At 39.6% G+C, this 18,984-nt stretch overlaps 1 protein-coding gene across 5 annotated transcripts in view; it reads left to right on the top strand.

Moving 5' to 3' along the window:
* The window catches only part of LOC105463327 (RasGEF domain family member 1B), a 789,062-nt gene that overhangs the window by 376,495 nt on the left and 393,583 nt on the right, over window positions 1–18,984 (top strand). For all 5 annotated transcript variants that reach the window (XM_071093572.1, XM_071093570.1, XM_071093568.1 and 2 more), the window contains one exon: window positions 9,185–9,238. Coding sequence is in view for 3 of the 5 variants with exons in the window: in XM_071093570.1 (XP_070949671.1) it covers window positions 9,185–9,238 (54 nt within the window). In the remaining 2 variants the exon portion in view is untranslated. The remainder of the gene's footprint in view (window positions 1–9,184; window positions 9,239–18,984) is intronic.

Here is an 18,984-nt window from a genome sequence, read left to right as displayed (position 1 = left end):
TGTGAAGTGCGTGAAATGTGTTTTGACAGCTTCTCGTCTCCTAGCCCCAGAGCTTAGTGTCCTGCTGGTCTTTCAGGAACCTCTTTGCCAGGGTCAGAGGCACATATTAGTTAAGAAAATTTGGGCAAGTCACTTAATCTGTTTCTTAGTGTCCTAAAATGAGATTAATAACTACTTTATAGGATTGTTTGGAAGTTCAAGTTTAACAACATGTGTCTGGCTGGGCGCGGTGGCTTAGGTCTATAATCCCAGCATTTTGGGAGGCCGAGGTGGGCTGATCACCTGAGGTCAGGAGTTTGAGATCAGCTTGGGCAACATGGTGAAACCCCTTCTCTGTTAAAAATACAAAAATTAGCCTGGCATGGTAGTGGGTGCTTGTAATTCCAGCTACTCAGGATGCTGAGGCAGGATAATCACTTGAACCCGGGAGGAGGAGGTTGCAGTGAACCAAGATCGCACCATTGCACTCCAGCCTGGGTGATGAGAGCAAGACTCCATCTCAAAAAACAAAACAAAACAAAACAAACAAACAAAAACAACAAAAACAAAAAAACCAGAAACAAGCAAACAAAAAAAACCGTGTGTCAAGGGACTTTAGAAATGGAAAGTATTATATAAATGATAAATGTCAGGAGGTATTAGGATTGTTACTAATTAAAATTATGCTCTGGAAATTCCAGAGACATTTTCTTCTTTTGTGAGGCATAGTTATCATTGGTGTTAACTTGCTTTGGGTATAGCTTAGACTACTGGTTCTCAAAGTAAGGTTCCAGGACTGGGAGCATCAGCTGTACCTAGAAATGTGTTAGAAATGCAAATCCTTTGGCTTCACTGCATCCCTTCTAAGTTGGAACCTCTGGAGGAGGGGCTTAGCAATCTGTGGTTTAATAAGCTCTCCAGGTGATTCTTATGCCTCTGAAGTTTGAGCTCCTTTGGCTTTAAGCTGTGCCCAGCTGGATATAGGTAGGCTCTGATGTGCTGATGTTTTTCCACCTGAGCTTCCTTTCGCATATGGAAGGGATTCTGTAGGCATAAATGTGTGCCCCGAAGATTGAGCTGTCACAACATGCCTGCCACTGATGTTTGCCATTTTTCAGCATAGGAACAGATCCTAGGATTGCAGGTTCTTGAAGCGCCACCTTTGCTAAACACAAATGAATCAGGGATTTTGGTAGGGGTCCAGAGAGGGGGTTTTAAGGTGCTCCCTGAGTGAGAAAATACCAGTTGGATGAGATGACTGGTAAACTATTCTGTGAAATTCTGTAGAGCTGCTCTGAGCTTGGTTCCTGTTCTGGCTACTTCTGAATGCCAGGTTTTTATCTTTTTCTAACATCCTTAGTCTTCCTCACATGAACACCCATCTATTAATCAGACTGGGGCCTGCTCCTTCTCTGCCAGGTCTGAGAAAAAGGCGGGTGTTCACTGCGCACCCTGTATTTCCCATCATGCCCCTGGATTGCAGCCATGCCATGTCTGTTATGATAGGCGGACAATAATTACATGGGTAAAGTGAAAACCAGAGCAGTACATTTAATGAAGGTGGAAAAGGTGAAGTCGTGGGAAAAACACTGGGGGGATCATGGTACTGTCATGTTGATTCACAAGGGAAGAGGCATGTGGTAGGTATTCAATAGATGGGTATTGGATGAATGAATGAGGAATGAATTTGGAGTTTGGGGAGCTAACCAAGCTACTTAACTTCTGAGCATCTATCTTATCCCAGATGAACAGACATTATGCCTTGATTGAGTGAACTATTAGATATGTTTAGTTTTAAATGCAGACATAAATAGATTTGATCTTTCAGTAGTCTGAATTTCCTCCCATCAGCTTTCCCTTAATTATCCACAAGTGTTCCAAGCCTTCATTAGCTAAATAGGATGCAGATGATGGTCATTAGTCTGGGATATAAATCCTGCTGGCACATTCAATGGCTTTTCACTTGGTTAATTGAAATTTTCAGTATTCATGGACTACAAGAAAACACTGTAATTTTATCATTTATTTGGTGGTATGTTTTTTCCTTTGGCTGATGTTTTAAAATTATGCAGTTTTTAAAAAAAGAATGTGAATGCCATACTTTGCCTGGAGGGAACACCACTGTATCCAGTGTATATTTATCAATACTAGTCTACTAAAGCAATGAAGACCTAATGGAAATTCATATTTTGTCTAGAAATCCTAGAATTGGCTGGCTAAACTGTCTAAGAAAGCATCCAAGTAGTGTGCACTTTGGGAACTCATTGATTCAAGTGTAAGAGACTTCCAAATTGTTAGTAATGTGATAGGTCTAGTCTTGACATCTACCAATGAGTAAGAAATCATCCATTGTGTCTGTGAGGTGCAAGTCGCAGGTATCAAATGGAGATGCTTTATGGAAACATCATTCCTTTAAATGGCTCTTAGCTTTCAACTGTATTTGACCATTCATCAAACCTACCTGGCCTCTGTCTGGGGGTATCTGGCTGAGAGTGAAAACCACACCCAAACACAGATACATACATATATAAAGGAACAAATAGTACCCGAAATAAAATTTCATAATATTGCTATCTTAGAGATTCAATTTCTGAATTTCTTAATTTTATAATTCAGTACTTAAGCAATTCTCTTGCACATGACTGTTCCAATTTAATGAAGTGTCAGATATTTGCTGTTTTAAAAATGTAAATCTTAGTTACAAGCATTACATAACAGAAATGGACACAGTAGAGATAGAATAGATTTATTTCTATTTCTCTAAATTAAATTTAATGGGAATTAACAGCATTGTAAAATCTTTCAGAGGTAAACTCTCCCTTGAAAAAAGGAGTATAGGACATATGGATTTGGCTGGTTGTGGTGGCTCACACCTGCAGTCAAAAGTGCTCAGCACTTTGGCAGACTGAGGTGAGAGGATCACTTGGCCCAGGAGTTGGAGACCAGCCTGGGCAACATATTGAGACACCATCTCTACAAAAAATTAAAAAAAAATTAGCCAGGCATGGTGGTGCATGCCTCTGGTCCCAGTTACTTGGGAGGCTAAGGTGGGAGGACTGCTTGAGCTTGAGAGATCAAGGCTGCGGTGAGTCATGATTGAGCCACTGCACTTCATTCTGGGTGACAGAATGAGACTCTATCTCAAAATAAAAGATAAATTAATTTTTAGAAAGAATATTTGAGATCTCTTTTCAGTGCTCAATCACTTTGCAAAAACATTTCCACCAGTGAGAATTGGGTAAGCAACACACTTTCTGGAAGCGTCTTTTTGTAGGCTGGACTAAATGAGCCACCAATTACTGATCTCCTATGTGTGGGCTTTCTGTCCAAGGACTTATTAGGGACTTTTTTTTTTTTTTTAAATCCCAGTTCACTTTTCCTTTTAGGTCAGTTTTCCCTTTCTGCCCACTTGGAATATTTCTACAAACAGTTATTAATGTTAATTTACGGAAGATATGTTGAAGTACCTGTTTTCTAAATTAACCACTAATGTGTGTCAAAGTCAAATGTAAAGGCATTTTAGAAGTTATGCTTTTGTGAATCACCCATTGTGATGGTTAACTTTACATGTCAACTTAACTGGGCTAAGGGATGCCCTGGTAGCTGGTAAAACATTATTTCTAGCTATATCTGTGAAGTTGTTTCTGGAAGAGATGAACATTTTAATCAGAAGATTGAGTGAAGATCTGCCCTCACCAAGGTAGGTGGGCATCATCCAATCCATTGAAGGCCCCAATAGAACACAAATGCAGAGGAAGGCGGAATTGGTTTCTGTTTGGGCTTGGACATCCATCTTCTCCAACCCTCAGACATTGGAGCTCCTGATTCTTGGGCCTTCAGATTTATGCTGGTGGCCTCCCTCCCTCTGCCTCTGGGTTCTCAGGCCTCCAGGCCGGGGCTGAGTTACACCACTGGCTTCCCTGTGTCTCCAGCCTGCAGATGGCACATTGTGGGACTTCTCAGCTGCCATGATCACACAAACTGATTCTCATAAGAAATCTCTTTTATATCTCTATATATCCTATTGGTTCTGTTTCTCTGGAAAACCCAAATTCAGCTGTGAAATTCTCTTTCCTTCTGTAGATAATCAGGAGCTGACCATGTTATTTAGTCAGATATGCTCTTTTATCAGAGGATGAAGAAAAGAACTAAGCAGTTTGCTCACTGATTTCCAAACAATGTGTCTGATAAAATCAGGTCAATTTTCTTCAAATTGGACAAGGCTCTCATGACCTAAAAGGAAATGAATATGGGTTTCTTCATTTCATAGCAAAGAATTCAAGACCCCAAGGCCAGCGATCCACTTTAAGCTCACAAGGAGGTCTGTTAAGAAGGGACAAGAATTAGGCCCCAGACTCCTGAGCAAATTTGCTTTTCTGTCCAAAGGCTGTATCATAAAAGACCAGCAAACTTTTAACTATAATATGGACTCATGTTCAACTAGAGTCAATCAGCCACAGCCAGGATCTGCCCTTGGTAAAAGTGTGTCAAAGTAAAGTAGATTGTAGTAGACTTGGCAATGCTGTGCACAGAGCTCCCTGCTGCCAGGAGTCCTGCCAGCTGACTGCCCTCAGCTATCAGTCCTCCCAGGAAATTGCCCTTGGCTGGAAACAATCATGTTGCCCAGGATCATGCTGCCTTCCTAGGGCAGACCTCTGTCTCACGCCAGCTTGGGATGAGTTTACCCCGCTTCTGAGCTCTCCATTTTGTTGGATGAGATCTTTGTTGAGTCTGCACCATGGTCCAACCTCTTTATCTTCTCCATGCCACATCCTTCCCTATCTTCCTATAAGCGGTGATCTCAGGAACACTTCCTAATAAAGCTTCTGCTTGCTAATTTCCATCTCACAGTCTGCTTTTTAGGGAACCTAGCCGGTGACCTGTGTCTTTAGATTGCTTATCATCACTATGAATGTCCAATATCCTCATGACTTAAGTCTTCATTTCTCTCCTATCAAAATCTGCTTTTGAAATTATTTAAAAAACAGGCCGGGTGTGGTGGCTCACACCTGTAATCTCAGCACTTGGGGAGGCCTAGGTGGGCAGATCACCCGAGGTTAGGAGTTTGAGACCAGCCTGTCCAACATGGCGAAACCCATCTCTACTAAAAATACAAAAATTAGCCTGGAGTGGTGGTGGACTCCTGTAGTCCCAGCTACTGGGGAGGCTGAGGCAGGAGAATCACTTGAACCCGGGAGGCGGAGGTTGCAGTGAGCCAAGATCACGGCACTGCACTCCAGCCTGGGCGACAGAGTGAGACTCTGTCTCAAAAAAAAAAAAAAAAAAAAAAAAGAAATTATTAAAAAACAAAAACAAACACCCAAAACTCCAAGGTATAACAATATACTTTTGGAAGGCATCTGATAAACTCATTCCCTATCAGGTATAACAGACCAATGAACTATAATACATGAAGTGTCCAATTTTCCCTTCTGTAGTGACCTCCCCGCCAATACCCTAACATCCCTCATGAGTTTGTCTATTATGAGTCAAATCCTTATGCTAAAAACAGAGCTCTAATAAGTGAAATTTCAGGCATTAGTATATAAATGGTCAAAAGAGAGGCCTTACCTATCTAAATTCTTTTTGGGAAATTGCTAAAACTGTCCATGTATAATACTGTTCATTTCATGCTGGTCACCCCACTAACAAGGTTAGGAGTCGATGCTCTAAAAAAGTCACTGTGCTTTATTGTGCTTGTGCTCCTGTGACAAACCCAGCATCATGCCAACTTTGGTGGAGGTGACTCATTAGGAATTTCCTCTTCAGTAGAAAAATATTGATACAATCATCAAGAAAGTCACAGCATGGTCAAGTCACCGTATTTTGAGTCTTTCATTTTCAGTAATTAAAGTGAACATGTTATCAGAAGGTTTAGAAAGCCCACCCAAAGTCACAATAGCTGCAATTAGTAAACTGAAATGCCAGTTAAAGTCTTTTGAAGCAGAGAATGAAATGAGACTGACCAAGCGTATATGTAAACTCCCCTTAGAAAATGGCTAAAGTAAGGAGATGGACTCTCATTGACCCCTTTCACACTCATTCCAAGTCTTGAGATTTTGCATACGTTTGCCCTTTGGCTAAAGTGTTTCCTTTCTACAAATACAACATTTAAAATTACTTATGTGTGTGTGTATATATGTGTGTGTGTGTGTGTGTGTGTGTGTGTGTGTGTGTATGTTTTACTGAAGCTAATTTCACCCATCTCTGACTCTAAATTTTCCTCCAAACATGTTTTTTAGGTCACCTGAGACTGTTCTCAAAGGTTGAATGGTATTGTTTAATTGAAGATCATCTCCCCTGGGGCTATGGCACTAATGTCCATATTCTTAGAGATGTTACTTAATTTACTGTCCCCAGGGTGGCAGTGCTCGTGTATCTTAAGCTTACTTAAAAATGCAGTTATGGTCTCTTGAGTTGCCCCTACATGGACTCTTCAGTGGCTGGAGATTGTGTCCTCCCTATGTTCTGAGTCCCATTTCAGACAGAGAATGAAGCTTGAATTCAGGGTTGAGAAGAGGAATTTTCACCACCGGACTTAATTTCCTGGAAAAAATTTTTAGTTGCATTAGCCAGGGAATCAGGGTCATTTCTATAGCCCCTTTGGGGTTTAGTCCAGTTTTCTCAAATGTGGGCAGATTTTCCCCCTAGAGAACATTCAGCCATGTCTGGGGACATTTTTGTTTGTCATGACTGAGGTAAGTGGACATTGTCAGTAGCATCTGGTGGGTAGAGGTCACACATGCTACACAACCCCCTCCAGTGCACAACCGTGTGTCCCCACATGCCCTCAAAACAAAGAGTTATCTAGTACAAAAACATTCACAGGGCCATCACTGAAAAAGCCTGGCTTAGGCAAACCAAGCAGATCATAGACAACAGCTTTATGCTAAGTAGAAGATGTGTTTTACCATAATTTAGAAGTCTTTTATCTCTCTTCTTTCCTATGTCCCTGAGTTTCACTTTATAATGGTGTTTCGTGTGCAGCTGCTTTTCCAGCATGGTGCTTTCAAAGAAGTGTTTTGGGATAAGGACTGCAGTTTTGCCAGATGTTATTTTCTGTTGCATCTACTCAGTACATATTTATTGGTTATCTTCTTTGTGCCAGGCACTGGGCTAGGTAATGGGACTACTGCAATGACCAAGTTTCAGTGTGTCTTTACCTTCTTGGAGCAGAAATCTGGGAATCAACACTGAGGCCTCCCTCAGGACACAGTGCTCATGTGTACAAATGAGTAAAGATGATGAAAAGTCATGAGGAAGAGATCTGATGGGAAGATTGTTGGTGGGGTGGTTCACGATAGCATGTGGAGAGCTGCCTGGTTCTTTGGCTTTTCTCTCTGTCCTGCCCTAATCTTTGAACAGCCAGCAAGAACACTATTTCTTACATCCCCATGCAATACAGAAATGAGAGAAACTAAGATATACCTGGCAGCACAAAGAGCAAAAGGAGATGGTATTTGCAGGGCTATGCCTGTCCTTTCACCACCTGCTACAGTGTTTCAGGGCTGAAATTAGGTCAACAGGATAGATCATGGTAACAGGAACGCGTCACATGCCCTCATTCTCTTTGAGCGAAGATGACTGCTTCTCTGTGGAAACCATTTTCTTCTTTTTTAATTTTTTGACAATTCTGCTATTTGTGCCTGTTGTTTGCAAACTTTTCTTTTTGTCCTTTTTGTCTTTTGCCTTTCCTCTTTTCTTCTGCCACCGGAATTCATCCCTTCTTTCTGTTTTCCTTTTTTAATTCAAACTTCCCCAGTAACATTTATCCCTTCCCTCTCAAATGAAATAAAAATGGCCAGCAAGCCAAACTTGGAGATTCCATCTAACCCCAACCATGAACTAATTTTTTTTTATTAAAGATGCGTTTTTGTATGTGTATTCACATTCTGTCTGTTCTGTCCTTTAATACTGCATGTTGTTTTGACCCAGAATATGTGCTGACTTAGATCCTTAGCTTTCTTACATGCTTATTGCAAAACAAACAAACAAAAACCAAAGCAAACCAAAACCTTAGGTAAGGAGTTAAATATTTTTATGATGTTATATGAGCAGAGAGTAGGAGACAGTTTATATACACTAGATTTTCCAGCCCTATACAAGCATGTTTATTGTAGCATACTTTGTAATGGCAAACAAAACAAGAAACAGCAACAATGAAAGAGCCAAAACCTGTTGATCAATAAAGGAAAGCATAAAAGTATGATTTATTCATATTATGAAATGTTATATAGGTATTAAGAAGAATAAGTTAATCTACATGGGCTGACCTGGAAAGACGTTGATTATATATTCTTAATTAAGATGGTATGATCATAAGAACAAGACTTCTATATAGTATGTGCAGACTTATTTGCATGGGAGTAGAGAAAGTGTGGAAGGATGAATACAAATTTGTATTATTGATGACCTCAGGAGGATAAGGTATAAAAGAGACTAACTCATTAAGAATAAATATTAGTCTTATAATTAAAAAAATATACAAAAGGTTTACTGAAAAAAATCTCAATACTGTTTGTATGGCTGACCATAGTTGTGTGTTTATTCATAGGATTGTCCAAAGAGAACAGGCTTGCATGTAAATCCCAATATAGCCTTGAATGTTGCAGTGTCTTTTGAGTGGTTTATCAGGTCAAGCAAGTATACATACAAATGTGTGAGAAGTCAACCACAGGGAGAGTGAGTGCATTAAAGAAAGTAGAAAGCAGATAGCAAGCCCTGGTATTGTTCAGACTCACAAATCTCTTACATAGGCAGAAGCTCCACTCTCCCACTTGGGCTCATAACAGCTGTCATTTGAAAGATTGGGCATAGCTGTCTCTATCATTATGTACATATCTCTTCAAGATAGAAGATCATGTGTGGTTGGAGGTGGATTCTGGAGTCAGATGCCTTTGCTTCCTGACCTAACTATGTCCAATGTATATAGCAATTAACCCAATTGTGCTTTTGTTACCTTGTTTGTAAAATGAAGATAACTTAGAGTCCTTACCTCACTGAATGGTTCTTGGCCCATAATGAATGTTCTAGCTTGGGTAGAGTAGCTTTGGGAATAGTGAAGGGCAGACACATTTTAAAATTCAGAGAAATCAGTGGGGGACACAGAAGGTAGTGCCTACCTTGGATTGGAAATGAACAGGGAAGGGTCAATGTCATTATATGTTAACAGTTCTAAAGTGTTTTCCATCTTCCTATTTTGTAGACCACCATTTTCAGCACATTGGCCAGTGAGAAGTCCTTATCTGACTGCAAAAAGGTAAGTCAGCATCCGATAATTCTAGCACGCTGTCAGAGTAAGAAAGGCTTCAGAGTTGGTGATATTCGAATGAAAAGCCATGGTATCAGTGGGGATGTTCTGATGGAATATTATGGCTCTCTTTCTTTAGAGATGGAAATGTGAATGGTTTACTCTAAGGATGTGGGAAACTCCATTATTTAACAGCATTTTGTTATAGAGAAGCTCTGGTTCCATATATTTGCATCTCACTATTATCTGATACTTGATCCTGCCAGATGAGCATCAGGGGAGTTCGGGGAATGCTGTATAAACTGCATTGCAGGCTTCTATATCTTTGTTTGCAAATTTAAATCTAATAAATGTAAACCTAACATAATATAAAAATAATTTTGTTTTTTGAAAGCTGATCATATAGCATAAAAATCTGGTTTGGATTCACCACAGTCAAGCTTGAAAGCTGTCATGCTTTGCAAAAGGATTAGCTTCACTAACATCTGATGGAAGACATCCCTGTAATAGATCAAGTTTGAAGACTCCCTGCTGTAGCCTCGTGTCTAATTCCTGGCTTTTGCAGGCCAGGGGTCACATTTGTCCACCTCTTTAATCTCAGATTTAGGTAGATATTCTCCTTGAGGGGGAAGAGAAGTGGCTTCATAGTCCAAACAACTCAAATTATTTGACACTATCTATTGATACAGAAAACCAGGTGCATGTAGAGTTGACCTGTGCATAATATATAATTCCTTGGCATTTCTTAGGATTTTATATTATGGCATTGTCTGCTATGCTGTTTCTGTTTCTAATGTTGCTTGATATGGAAGTAGGTAGCAGGGTTACTTACCTTTAAAGGTGGCATGAGGGCCTACTGCTCTAAGTAACATTCATTTCATTATTTTGATAATTTTAAAATGTTTTATTACATCCGCATCTTCATTGAATTATGCTATATTTGTCTTGTTCTCTACATTGAGTTGTGTGCTGCCTGAGAATGAAGACTATGTATTATTTTTAGAATTATAGATCTTGGCCAGGAGTGGTGGCTCACGCCTGTAATCCTAGCACTTTGGGAGGCTGAAGTGGGCAGATCACGAGGTCAGGAGTTCAAGACCAGCCTGACCAACATGGTGAAACCCTGTCTCTACTAAAAAAAATACAAAACATTACCCAGGTGTGGTGGTGCATGCCTGTAATCCCAGCTACTCGGGAGGCTGAGGCAGGAGAATTGCTTGAACCCAGGTGGTGGAGGTTGGAGTGAGCTGAGATCGTACCATTGCACTCCAGCCTGGATGACAGAGTGAGTGATACTCCGTCTCAAAAAAAAAAAAAAAAAAAAAAAGAATTATAGATCTTAGAGAATGAGAAGGAATTCTGTGGGATCTCTAGTCTCACCTTTTTACTGGCATGGGACTGCCACTGACATCATTTACAGATGGACCTCTACCCCTTAACTGAATATTCTATTGACAGGGAACCCAATGAGCCTGACTATGTGTCAGGCTCACTAATGTGCACTAGTGAGACAACCCAAAGTGTTAGCAAGTTCTTTATTCTACTGAGCCAATAGCTGCCTCCTTTAGATTCCTTCCTATATATTTCAGTATGAAGCCAGTTAGTATGGTTTTCTGAATCTCCTTTCTACCCCATCTCCAGGCTAACAATTTTCCTTTTTCATTTCAATGGCACATTGATATGATTGATTTCTAAGAGCATGGACTGTGAGCTCATGTTGTCTGGTTTTGAAACCTGGTTCTGCCCCTCACTACTTATGTGATTTTGGGTTGGTTGTTTAACCTACTGGTTCCTTACTTTTATCATCTGTAAAATGTGCATAATAATTGTGCCTATCTCATATAATACCTGAAATCATACATATAAAATGATTACAAAATTACCCAACATATAGCAAATGCTGTATTAGCTATTATTGTTATTGCTTCTAGACAAGGTTACGCTCCCCTCTTTTTTTTGGGCTCACACAATCATTGTTATTGATGTCAAGAATTGTATGTCGTCTCCGGATGTGGTCTGTCTGGCATAAAGCATCATGGGACTTCTCACTCCACATTCAACAAGCTTTGTTTACACACCTGGTGTATGCCAGGTACATTGTAAGGTGTGGGCTATGATGTGAAGGCAAACTATAGGTTTTCTTAAGTGTAGCACCACTACAGTATAAGATGGCATCAGTTTCTACTTATGAGCCATATCTTTCTGTTGGCTGTGTGAAGTTTGAAGTCCTTGTATGTGGCCTTAAGGCATTTTCACATGAGCTGCTGTTAAACCAGAACTTTCTTTTATATTTAGGTAAATGATTCCTTGAATATGAAGATAGGACATTTAGCTATTCCTGTTGGTTTTTAAAATTTTGATCAATTAATTTTCTGAATCATCCAATTCTGTTATTGGGCTTATTCACTACTTCTCCCATTTTAATGTCATGCAAAAATCAACATAGCATAGTCAGTTTCTATGACTTTAATTTTTTCCATCTAACCAGTTAATGGGTGTTCACAGAACATATGCTATGTGACATGCATCGGACTATCATGATGAACAAATCATGTATGCATGATCCTTACCCTCATAGAACTTACAGATATTCATTAATAAAGTAATTAGCAAAATTGTGATGGATGATATAATTTTTTTAAGTTGAGAGTTCATGGGATCCCACGCCAGGAGAACCTAACCTACTCAAGGGGTCAGGGAAAATTTCCCTGAAGAAATGATGTTCAAGCAGAGATCCAAAGAATGACGGAGATTTAGCTCCATGAGCACAAAATAGTGGCAGAACAGCAGGTGTGAATGTCTATAGGTGAGGGGGAGAGCTATACAAAATTCAGAGTGCCTGAAAAATGACAACTTGAATTGGAAAAGATGAGCATTGAGGTCCTGATACAACTATATTAAGAGTTTAAATTATTCTAAGGGTAATGAGAAATGTTTAAAGGGCTTGAATTTGGGAAAGTAGGTGTATGTGCCATGATATGATTTTTAAGATCGCTTGGTTACTGAAGGGCAGAAAAAGCAGGATTTAGATGTGAAGTCTAATTATAAGGCTACTGCTATAATCTAGGCAAGAGATGATAGTGGCCACGACCAGAATAATGGCAGAGGGGAATCAAGAAACATTTGAATGTTTCTCAAAATCAACAGTATATGATAATTTGGATATGGGAGAGGAAGTAGCTAAGGGGAATTCTTAGATTTCTGACATTGGCCAGTGTCAGAATATTGGTTCTATTTTCTGAGACAGGAACCACTAGCAGAGGACCATATTTAGGGAAGAAGTTGATGAGTTCACAATGGTATATGTCAATTTGGTGGTATGTGTGAGATCTAGTAAGGATGCCTGGCAGACAGCTGGACATTTTGATTTATAATTGAGGAAAGCATTCTGAGCTTGGATATATGGATATGAGAGGAATATGCATAGAGAGAATGATTAAAAGAGTGGGAATGAATGAGATTACCCAGAGAGGGTGTGTAAAGTGAAAAGGAGGAGGGTTTTCAAGAGTCTTGAGGAAAGTTAACATGTAAGAGCTGGGAGAAGACTATGGATTTTGGAGGGAAGTAGGAAACTGGGAAGCCACAGAGGTTGGAAGACATCAGAAGAATGTGATGTCTGAGAAATCAAGTCAATAAAAACATTATCTATAAAAAAAGAGGTAGTCATAAGTATCAAAACTGTTGCTAAGTGATTAAGTAAAATAAAGACTGAAAAGTATCCATTGGCTTTCTTAATACCATAGGCTTGTTGGTTTTATTGAGATTGAAGTGATGGACACAGAAGCCAGATTGTAGTGGGACTGGGACTTAGCCAGGATAAAGAAAAATGTCTCCCTGCTTCGACAACTCTTACTCATATGAATTCTATCCCTTCTTCCTTCCTTCCTATGGTAGGGCAAGATGGACTCAGTAGGGATAATGAAATAAAAAATGGTAAAATAGAGTCTTCTAAAAGCAATTTGTTGCAAGAGGGAGGAGAGAATTGAGTAGTTGGGTAGGTTATGGGTTGAGTTATGGTATCTTACAATAATGAGACATTTGAGGGTGTTTAAATGCTGTAAGAAAGAAAACAATAGGAAAGGAAAGGGGTAAGGATCCATAAGGAAGGAGGGGAATATTCTCTGAGTGAGATCATTGAGAGGATTGAAGACTTTGGATCCTAAAGCATGGAATTATCCCTTGGATGGAGGGATATATCTTGCCCTGCAATAGGAAGGAAGGAAGAAGGGATAGAATTCATGTGTTAATATGGAAGGCCGGGCACGGTGGCTCATGCCTGTAATGCCAGCACTTTGGGAGGCTGAGGTGGGTAGATCACGAGGTCAGGAGATTGAGCCCATCCTGGCTAACATGGTGAAACCATGTCTCTACTAAAAATATAAAATATTAGCTGGGTGTGGTGGCACGTGCCTGTAGTCCCAGCTACTTGGGAGGCTGAGGCAGGAGAATCGCTTGAACCCGGGAGGCGGAGGTTGCAGTGAGCCTAGATTGGGCTGTTGCAGTCCAGCCTAGGCGACAGAATGAGACACTGTCTCAAAAAAGAAAGAAAGAAAAAAAAAGAGTTATGGAAGCAGGGAGCCAAAATGTGGGCATACTATCAGATGACTCTGATCAATTTATTTATTTATTTATTTATTTATTTATTTATTTATTTATTTATTTTTGCAGGGAAGTGGGATTATTGTTCAACTTCTTTGACTCTGCACAACTATATTATCCATTCACTAGGTAGAACATTTAAAAAAGAAACATTTAAAGTTGTTTACACAAATCTATTTTTTCTATTTTGTAGGCAGAAAAATCAAGAGGGACTTTGTTAAATACATTATTAATGTCAAGTTATACTATTTTCACAGTATTTATTTAGTCTACAGCTACTCCCCCATAATATTTTACATAGATAGCACCATTTACATGATCAGTAATCTCTGCGCAATCTAGTTTGTTCAAATGAGATCTACCTTAAGAAAATTATTCTAGAATCTGTGTCACAGACACAGAGGCACAGGCCTCTTCTGAGGCAAGGAACCATGCTGCTGACTAACTAGAGGTCTTTTCCACCTTGATATCCCACAGACTGTGTCCAATGTACATGAAGTTTTTCTACATTCTGAACATTCTTCTCTTATATTCACCACCTTGGTTAATGGATTCACCATACTTTAATATCATCCCTGGTTTATCCCTTTCCTTTACTTTTCACATCCAACTAACTGTCAAATCCTGTAAATTCTATTTTGAAACGTCCCTGGAATCTTCCTGTCATCTCTTCCCTTTCCTCCTCATCCCTCCTTTAGAAGGTTCCAGCAACTCCCTTCTCACTCTTTTCGTATACCAAGTTTCCCATTGCATTTTCCAAAACACTATGAAAGTTACTTTCTGGAAGACAAATAAACAACAAACACATCTGTTTATGTCAAACCTGTAAACCAAAAATAAAATCCTAAGGTCCCCCAACCATATAAAGGGACTTCCTCCTCAGCCAGCACTCTCAAAACTTAACCTGAAAGAAGTGTCTGTTCATATCTTTCGCCCACTTTTTGATGGGGTTGTTTGATTTTTTCTTGTAAATTTGCTTAAGTTCTTTGTAGATTCTGGATATTAGCCCTTTTGTCAGATGGGTAGACTGCAAAAATTTTCTCCCATTCTGTAGGTTGCCTGTTCACTCTGATGGTAGTTTCTTTTGCTGTACAGAAGCTCTTTAGTTTAATTAGATCCCATTTGTCAATTTTGGCTTCTGTTGCCATTGCTTTTGGTGTTTTAGTCCTGAAGTCCTTGCCCATGCCTATGTCCTGAATGGTTTTGCCTAGGTTTTCTCCTAAGGTTTTTTATGGTTTTAGGTCTAACATTTAAGTCTTTAATCCATCTTAAATTAATTTTTGCATAAGGTGTAAGGAAGGGATCCAGTTTCAGCTTTCTGCATATGGCTAGCCAGTTTTCCCAGCACCATTTATTAAATAGGGAATCCTTTCCCCATTTCCTGTTTTTGTCAGGTTTGTCAAAGATCAGATGGTTGTAGATGTGTGGTATTATTTCTGAGGGCTCTGTTCTGTTCTATTGGTCTATGTCTCTGTTTTGGTACCAGTACCAGACACTTCTCAAAAGAAGACATTTATGCAGCCAACAGACACATGAAAAAATGCTCATCATCACTGGCCATCAGAGAAATGCAAATCAAAACCACAATGAGATACTATCTCACACCAGTTAGAATGGTGATCATCAAAAAGTCAGGAAACAACAGGTGCTGGAGAGGATGTGGAGAAATAGGAACACTTTTACACTGTTGGTGGGAATGTAAACTAGTTCAACCGTTGCGGAAGACAGTGTGACGATTCCTCAAGGATCTAGAACTAAAAATACCATTTGACCCAGCCATCCCATTACTGGGTATATACCCAAAGGATTATAAATCATGCTGCTATAAAGACACGTGCGCTCGTATGTTTATTGCAGCGCTATTCACGATAGCAAAGACTTGGAACCAACCCAAATGCCCATCAGTGAGACTGGATTAAGAAAATGTGGCACACATACACCATGGAATACTATACAACCACAAAAAGGAGGAGTTCATATCCTTTGTAGGGATGTGGATGAAGCTGGAAACCATCATTCTGAGCAAACTATCTCAAGGACAGAAAACCAAACACCACATATCCTCACTCATAGGTGGGAATTGAACAATGAGAACACTTGGACACAGGAAGGGGAACATCACACACTGGGGCCTGTGGTGGGGTGGGAGGAGTGGGGAGGGATAGCATTAGGAGATATACCTAATGTAAATGACGAGTTAATGGGTGCAGCACACCAACATGGCACGTGTATACATATGTAACAAACCTGCACATTGTGCTCATGTACCCTAGAACTTAAAGTATAGTAAAAAACAAAACAAAACAAAAAAACTTAACCTGAAAGACTGGTTCAGGCCATGAAGGGAACTGGGGTGGGACACACCTCATTGTAAGTCTCCAGCATTAACATCAACACAGACTTTAAGTCTGATAAGAAACGTTTTACAGCCTGTTCCCTCTGAAGCCTGTTAGCTAAAAGCTTCATCTGTGTGATAAAACTTTGGTCTCCCCCACCTCTTATCGCAACCCAAACATTCCTTTCTATTGATCCTAGGTCTTTAGACAAACTCAACCAACTGTCAGTCAGAAAATGTTTAAATTTATCTATAGCCTAGAAGCCCTGCCACCCCTTGAGCTGTCCCGCCTTTCAAACCAATGTGTTTCTTAAATGTACTTGATTGATGTCTCACATCTCCCTGACGTGTGTAAAACCAGCCTGCATCCCAACCACCTTGGGCACGGGTCCTTAGGACTTCCTGAGGCTGGGTCACAGGCATGCATTCTCAACCTTGGGAAAATAAACTTTCTAAGTTAACTGAGACCTGTCTCAGCTCTGGGTTCACAAACCTGTACTTAAGAAACATCTGAGGGATTTCAATTTTATTCAAAATAAATCCGAACTCTTCTTGAGAAGTCGTTACCATTCCCGTTGTCTCCAGTCTCAACTCACCTTGAGAAGTCATTCCCATTCTCTCCACCCTCATCTCCTGGTACTGCCCCGGAAGCTGGAGTCTAAAGGCTTTAAGCAGACTGCTCCAGAATGTGAAAATCTTGGATAACTGTGCTTGGTGTACAAACTTTTTCTTCTTTCTGGAATGCTTTCCTCTCCCTCTGGTCTGTCTGGAAAACTTTTACTCTTTCCTGGAGAGGTTCCTTATATTGTCTCTTTCTTTTCAAAGACTATCTCGATTTCTCCAGTAAAGATGAGATATTTTACCCACTGGTTTCATAATATTTTGTACTTAATATAACATCTAACAACAATCACATACCTTGTCTAAAGTTTACCGTGTCCCCAGCCCTGTGAGAAGTGCTTTACATGGACTATTTCATTTGATTTTTATAACAACCCTCCAAGGTAGGCAATTACTATTACCATTTTACAAATAAAGCAATTGGGGCCTCCAAACCTTAAGGAACTTGCTTAAGGACACTCCGGTAGTAAGTGTTGGAGCCACGATGTGAATCCAGGCAGTATGATGCCAGAAACATTGCTTTTAGTGTTTTGCTACCTCTTTTCCCCACTGGATTTTAAATATTTATGGGTCTGGCTTCCCCTTAAACTGTCAGCTCTTAGAGGAAAGGAACAATGACTGATTCTGTTAGGTATATTAAAACAATACCTCACAGGTAGTAAGAACTCAGTAAACATTTATTTAATGAATGGATTTGCTATACACATGATTATCAATTGGTGTGAGATTATTCTAATGTCATTTTGTTTGTTATTAGAAATAATCTTGCTATACACATGATTATGAATTGGTATGAGATTATTCTAATGTCATTTTGTTTGTTATTAGAAAAATCTTTTTTTCTCTTTTCATAGAAGTTGAGAAAGTAATATTTATACTCAGAATTTACTCATGAAGGGAATTTCCACACTAAAATAAGGTGTTAATGGATAGCTGGGGAGATTGAAGTGTTTTGTTTGGCCTGAGGTAGCAAATCCCCAAGGCCTGCCTCTAAACACCACTTTATTGAGTTATAAGAACCCTTGTTGTTATTTTCAGTCAAAGACCAGTTTATTCCTTAATTTGGAAAACCTAGGAACATCTAGGGGACATACATGAATTCACTCATTCATTAATACTTATTTATTGAGTGCCTCCCATTGCAAGACAGTTGTTATTGTTAACATGTTGCAGAGGAAAAAACTAACGTGCTGAAACATGAAATGACTTATTCCAGGGCACATATTAAGCTTTAGTCAGACTCTTAGAGGATAGGCCTAATTCCTCTTTTCTCATTTATTCCCTGTACAACCTCTGCATCCTGTGCTGTTTAACTAAAGCTCACGTCTAGAAGATGTGTGTTGCATTGATGAGCACCAGGGATTGCTCCTCAAGCCTGCTCTATAGTGTCTCATGACGCCTGTTTTATGTTATTGATGTTTATATCTTTGTATCTTGATATTTTTACATCTCTTGGTGCGGGACATTTGGACCCAGTTATTTTGACTCAGCAGTTTTTGTGCAGGGACATTCTGACATAGCACGGTTGAACCTCCAACATTTTAATTATTTGAAAGTACAGGGAAGGTGCAAAAGGGATTTCCTCACCCCTTCTTCAAGGTCTTGTGACTCCCACCCTCGGGCATATTTTAGAGGCAGGATAGGAGTGATAGACAGGTAAGTGTGATAGATGTGGTGAGGGTCATGGAAAGGATGAATCCCAGGGATGGATTGAAGTTTAGGGATGTCCGTTTCACAAATGACTTGAAATGAAAAAAATAGTGGTGTTTCCAGTTTGGCATCCAAATGCCGTGCTTCATCCTGCTGTAATTTCTGTCTGCATATGGTAACCTAGAATTCCATCTGGAGTCCCTGTATATAGTCATAGAAATAGGTTCCTGAGGTTGGAAGCTTATTTTTAAACTTCAGCTACCATTTTGATGGTTTATTATACCGTTTTGAGGAGGAGGAGGCTCTGTTTCTCTCTCTGTATGTCTTCCCCTGCTCTCTGTCCCTGAACTTCTGATATCTTAATGCATATAAATGACAACTTTTAAAAAATAGCTTAAAAATTTCATTTAAAAGACGATTAAAAAAATAGTTTAAAGACACTATTTAGGAAATGTATTCCTATCGTGTAAAAAAGTATTGGTTTTAGAATATCTGGGATTTCCTAAAGGGAATCTGTCTGTTGGCCACTGTGATTTTGTGGGATTATTGG

The sequence above is a fragment of the Macaca nemestrina genome, chromosome 3 (assembly GCF_043159975.1).
Source record: "Macaca nemestrina isolate mMacNem1 chromosome 3, mMacNem.hap1, whole genome shotgun sequence".
NCBI classification, from domain to species: Eukaryota; Metazoa; Chordata; class Mammalia; order Primates; family Cercopithecidae; genus Macaca; species Macaca nemestrina.
Note: the sequence above shows the minus strand (reverse complement) of the source record. Positions and strands in the feature narration are given on the sequence as shown.